The sequence below is a fragment of the Oncorhynchus keta genome, unplaced genomic scaffold, assembly GCF_023373465.1.
Source record: "Oncorhynchus keta strain PuntledgeMale-10-30-2019 unplaced genomic scaffold, Oket_V2 Un_scaffold_13320_pilon_pilon, whole genome shotgun sequence".
Lineage (NCBI taxonomy): Eukaryota > Metazoa > Chordata > Actinopteri > Salmoniformes > Salmonidae > Oncorhynchus > Oncorhynchus keta.
The window spans coordinates 53428-58475 of NW_026290771.1; the positions used below are offsets into that span (position 1 = coordinate 53428).

The 5048-nt window shown below is 42.3% G+C and overlaps 1 protein-coding gene across 1 annotated transcript; it reads left to right on the forward strand.

The window, feature by feature from the left end:
- The first annotated feature begins 1338 nt into the window (after window positions 1-1338).
- Window positions 1339-2931, forward strand: LOC127927355 (dexamethasone-induced Ras-related protein 1-like). Its single transcript, XM_052513637.1, has 2 exons — window positions 1339-1695; window positions 1912-2931. The coding sequence occupies exons 1-2, from the start codon at window positions 1437-1439 to the stop codon at window positions 2439-2441; spliced, it is 789 nt and encodes a 262-aa protein (XP_052369597.1). The 5' UTR covers window positions 1339-1436; the 3' UTR covers window positions 2442-2931.
- Window positions 2932-5048: the final 2117 nt, after the last annotated feature.

A 5048-nucleotide genomic window follows, 5' to 3' on the forward strand; every position in this document is an offset into this window, starting at 1 on the left:
CTATAACCTACCCAGAGCTCAGCACTGATCATGTGTTACCTCTGTGAAAACAGTGTGAGTTCAGCTAGTTTCAGTTTCCTCAACTGCCAGAGTCTGTCTCCATGCTATCCAAGGGTTATATAAAGTGGGTGTCCATGTCCCATTCATTTGGACTACTAGGCTGAGGTTTAATGCAGTTTAGGGTGCAGCAAATGATCCCAATCTGACATCACGTTGTCTGGAGGATGCAGACATGCTTGAGTGGCCTTCATTTCAGTTCATTTACCCAAGTGTGGAGAAAGACTCAAGAGTGGAAACCCTTTGAAGTATTGGTGACTCAGTAGTCTGGTTGATATGATACATGTGTGTGTATTTATCATGCCCATAAGCCTCTGTGGATACACATATAATATGTTGTATATGGTGGAGGTCATTTTTACTTTCCACAGTGATTTCCTGCTGATGATATTAAGCGTATTACTGCGTTGGGGTGCTCGCCTCAAGCTCGTTGTGTTGAGTTGTATGCAACTGCTCGGACAAAACAAAAACCCTTTCTAGTTCCAGTGCCATCTCGCGGTCTACAAACACGTGGCCGAAATCCGGGGTGCGCTCCTTCATTGCGTAGCGCGAGCTATACACCGATGGTTTTCACAGCAGCTTACAACACTCTAGATGTCTCGTGAAACAGAGTGAACGACGGTGTATGCTAATTTCTTGTTGGCAGTGAACTGTGTTGTTGACATGAAATAAGCCTATGCAAATTAACTATTGTGATTCGTAGTAACCTTTGCACATAATAATAAATATTTGCATACAATAATGCACACGGGCCATCATAATAATAATCTTTACCAAAATAAAGACACTATCATCTTGAGTATTTGTCCTGTTTGAGGGGTATTGCGTTTGCAAAATACATGTTATTGCCATGGTAGATTAGGCAATTTTGTGGGACCCTTGAGTCCTCACCAAAAGAGGAGATTGACCATATAATGATTTTGCATTTACATTTATGAAAATAACTTTGGACTATGTGGTTATTATGATAATAGACATATTCGTATGTATGAATTGAACTCAGCAACAAAAACATTATCTATGCTTGAGTTTTTAGGTAGGCCGATATTTATATTGTTTTACACATAAATCATTTTTTATTTTTCTCTAAAAAGTTTATATAATTACTGTCTGCTCATACATACGGACTAGACAGACGGAGGCAACAACAAGAGCATCATAATAACCACAAACTTTCTCCCGTCAGACCAATGCGTAACGCATGACACGCCAAGGAGGAGTGGTCAGCATCGCCTATATATACCCTGTCGCGCTCTTCCTCAGATTCAGCAAAGCAGCAGCGCTTACAAACAGTCAAGATCCCTCTAGACAATTAGTGGTTGCATTCACTATCTCACCTTCGTACCAAAGACACACATCGGTGCTCAAAGAAAAATAACATGTCTCCTTCCGAGAACGAGTTCAACATCCCGGCCAAAAATTGCCACCGGATGGTGATTCTGGGCTCTACAAAAGTTGGCAAGACGGCCATCATCTGTCGGTTTCTGAACGAAAGAGTCGAGGACCAGTACACGCCGACCATAGAGGACTTTCATAGAAAATTATACAGCATTCGGGGAGATGCGTACCAGTTGGACATTCTGGACACCTCTGGAAACCATCCCTTCCCCGCTATGAGGAGACTCTCTATCCTTACTGGTAAGCTTAACTCTGAACTAAACAAAACAAATAATATGAATGAAAGCTACACTGGAATGTATAGCTACATCTAAATGATATGTATGGGATGTTTTAATAAATCATGCATGCAGTAATGCTATATGCAACACTTGTATTGTAAACATGTAGCCTAGGCCTATGTAATGATGGACCTTTTGAGCTGTGATATTCATGTGCTTTCCCTTGGTCTTTCAGGTGACGTTTTCATCCTGGTGTTCAGTCTGGATAACAGAGACTCCTTCCAAGAGGTCCAGCGCCTGAAGCGTCAAATTTACGAGACCAAGTCCTGCCTGAAAAACAAAACCAAAGAGAATGTGGATGTCCCGATCGTTATCTGCGGGAACAAGTGTGACCGGGAGTTTAACCGGGAGGTTCAGAATGAGGAGATTGAGAAGCTGGTGGCTGGTGATGAACAGTGTGCCTACTATGAGATCTCTGCAAAACGGAACACTAATATCGACCAGATGTTTCAGACTCTTTTTACCATGGCTAAACTGCCAAACGAGATGAGCCCGGACTCTCACCGCAAAGTTTCCTTACAGTACTGCGAAGTACTGCAAAACAGCAGAAGAAAATCTTTCAGAAATAAGAAATACAAAGACGGCGAGGCATACGGGATTGTGGCACCGTTCGCGCGCCGACCAAGCGTACACAGTGACTTGAGGTACATAAAAGAGAAAGCTATCGGAGGCGGACAGAGCAAACAGAGTTGCACCATCAGCTAAGCAATTTACTGACAATGTGCAGGATAATTGTAACGAAATACAACGATAGGGATGATACCCGCCAGGCTTCTCGTCAGTGTGCGGAGTTCAGGATAAGCGCACCCCAGGGCGCAGTGACAGAAACGGGTGTGTATCCCAAACCATGCCAGGACTCGCCGAGAAGGTGCATGACATGGTCAGTCCGTCAGAAATGTCCCTGTGGAGTCAGGACTCTCAAAAGGGATGTAGCTTTAGAGAACCTACAGTGAGGTAGTCTATTCTTGTCAACTTCATGCTGTAAAATCTGCCTCTACTGAATGGAGAATGGAGGCTTCACCAATGGGGTGACTCTTGTTTACATTTAACATTTTATTATGTTTTACATGGAAATGAACTTGAACACTTTTTGCATTCTGAACAAATATATGAATGTATGTTTATTATTCTGTCATCGTTTACTTTTCACAAAGAAAGAAACATGAAGAGAAAATAAAACCATTTGACAACTATATGACCATGTCTGTCATCCTTTTTATTGTGCTTGTATATTAACATTGATGGTAAATAAGGATATTCTCAGATCTTCTCAGTGAAATTACATTTATTTATACATTAAATTACAAGTATTGCCTAAAATTCATTTTTGAAGTACACTAAGTGTGCAAAACATTAAGAACACCTTCCTAATATTTAGTTGCACCGTTCTTTTAAAGGCACTTAAATATTTTGTCTTGCCCATTCACCCTCTGAATGGCACACATACACAGTCCATGTCTCAAGGCTTACAAATCCTTCTTTAACCTGTCTCCTCCCTTTCATCTACACTGATTGAGGTAGATTTAACAGGTGACAATATGGCCCAAATGTTCACTTAATTTTACTCTGTGCAGCTGGAGTTGTACAACGATTATGAGAAAAATATTGAACCATTTATCTTGGGTTAAAAATAGATGACTGAGAAGAGCAGTTGATGATAGTTCTCTAGAGTACTAATTTGTGAATAAATGAGCATTTAATTTGTCTGGATGACGGCATCAGAGGAGAAAATCAGTGTGAAAGTGAGATGTCTGGGTGACATGCTCACATCCAGACAGTCTCTTCTTGAGACATTACTTTGATAAACCTCCCCATCATATAATAAGCCTGCAGTCAGAAGCCACAGTGTCTATGACGACAGTAGCACTTGCAATAGTTATAATTATTCTAAAAATACCACTTCATTAAGTCTGCCTAGCTAGTCTTGACACATTAATATGAGAGGTTAGTCAAATCTTCCAACGTTTTTTTAAAAACATTTTTTTATTTCACCTTTATTTATCCATGTAGGCCAGTTGAGAACAAGTTCTCATTTACAACTGCGACCTGGCCAAGATAAAGCAAAGTAGTGCGACACAAACAACACAGTTACACATGGAATAAACAAACATACAGTCAGTAACACAATAGAAAAGTCCATATACAGTGTGTGCAAATGAGGTAAGATAAGGGAGTTAATGCAATAAATGGGCATTAGTGGCGAAATAATTACAATAGCAATTAAACACTGGAGTGATAGATGTGCAGAAGATGAATGTGCAAGTAGAGATACTGGGGTGCAAAGGAGCAAAAAATAAATAACAGTATGGGGATGAGGTACTTGGATGGAATATTTACAGATGGGCTATATACAGGTGTAGTGATCTGTGAGCTGCTCTGACAGCTAGCGCTTAAAGCTAGTGAGGGAGATATGAGTCTCCAGCTTCAGTGACTTTTGCAATTCGTTCCAGTCATTGGCAGTGGAGAACTGGAAGGAAAGGCAGCCAAACAAGGAATTGGCTTAGGGGTGATCAGTGAAATATACCTGCTGGAGCGCGTGCTGCTATGGTGACCAGTGAGCTGAGATAAGGCGGGGCTTTAACCAAGCAAAGACTAAGGTAAAGCTTCCAACTGAACATTGGTTATTAATACAAATAAAGTTATTGGGTCAATGATGAATATTCATCAACCCGTAAGGCATGACGAGGTACTCATAATGCCCTGAGGTCGTACTGAAAGCCGTCTTTCACTCGTCTACCTCCCGGATCCGCACCAGGTTGTAAGCACTCCTGAGATCAAGTTTGGTGAAGAAGCACACCCCGTACATTGACTCAATTGCCGTGGCAATAAGAGGTAGCGGGTAACTGTACCTCACAGTTATCTGAATAAGACCTCGATAGTCAATACACGGGCGCAGACTTCCCTCCTTCTTCTTCACAAAAAAGAAACTCGAAGAGGCAGGGGATGTGGAGGACCGAATGTACCCCTGACCCAGGGATTCGGAGACATGTGTTTCCATATGTCTCCCCTGTGACAGAGGATACACGTGACTCCTGGGAAGTGCAGCATCTACCAGGAGATTTATTGCACAATCCCCCCGTCGATGGGGTGGTAATTGAGACGCCTTATTTTTGGAGAAGGCGAGAGCCAAATCGGCATATTCAGGGGGAATGCGCACGGTGGACACCTGGTCTGGACTTTCCACCGTAGTAGCACCTACGGAAACCGCTAAACACCTCCCGGAGCACTCTCGTAACCACCCCGTGAGAGCCCTCCGTAGCCATGAAACAGTGGGGTCATGACAAGCTAACCAGGGTAGGCCTAGCACCATAG

Excerpts from the sequence above, each read along its gene's own strand:
- LOC127927355 (XM_052513637.1), top strand. The coding sequence starts at position 1,437 with ATGTCTCCTTCCGAGAACGAGTTCAACATCCCGGCCAAAAATTGCCAC. Across the intron at positions 1,696-1,911 it reads GAGACTCTCTATCCTTACTG|GTGACGTTTTCATCCTGGTG; the intron begins GTAAGCTTAACT and ends TTGGTCTTTCAG.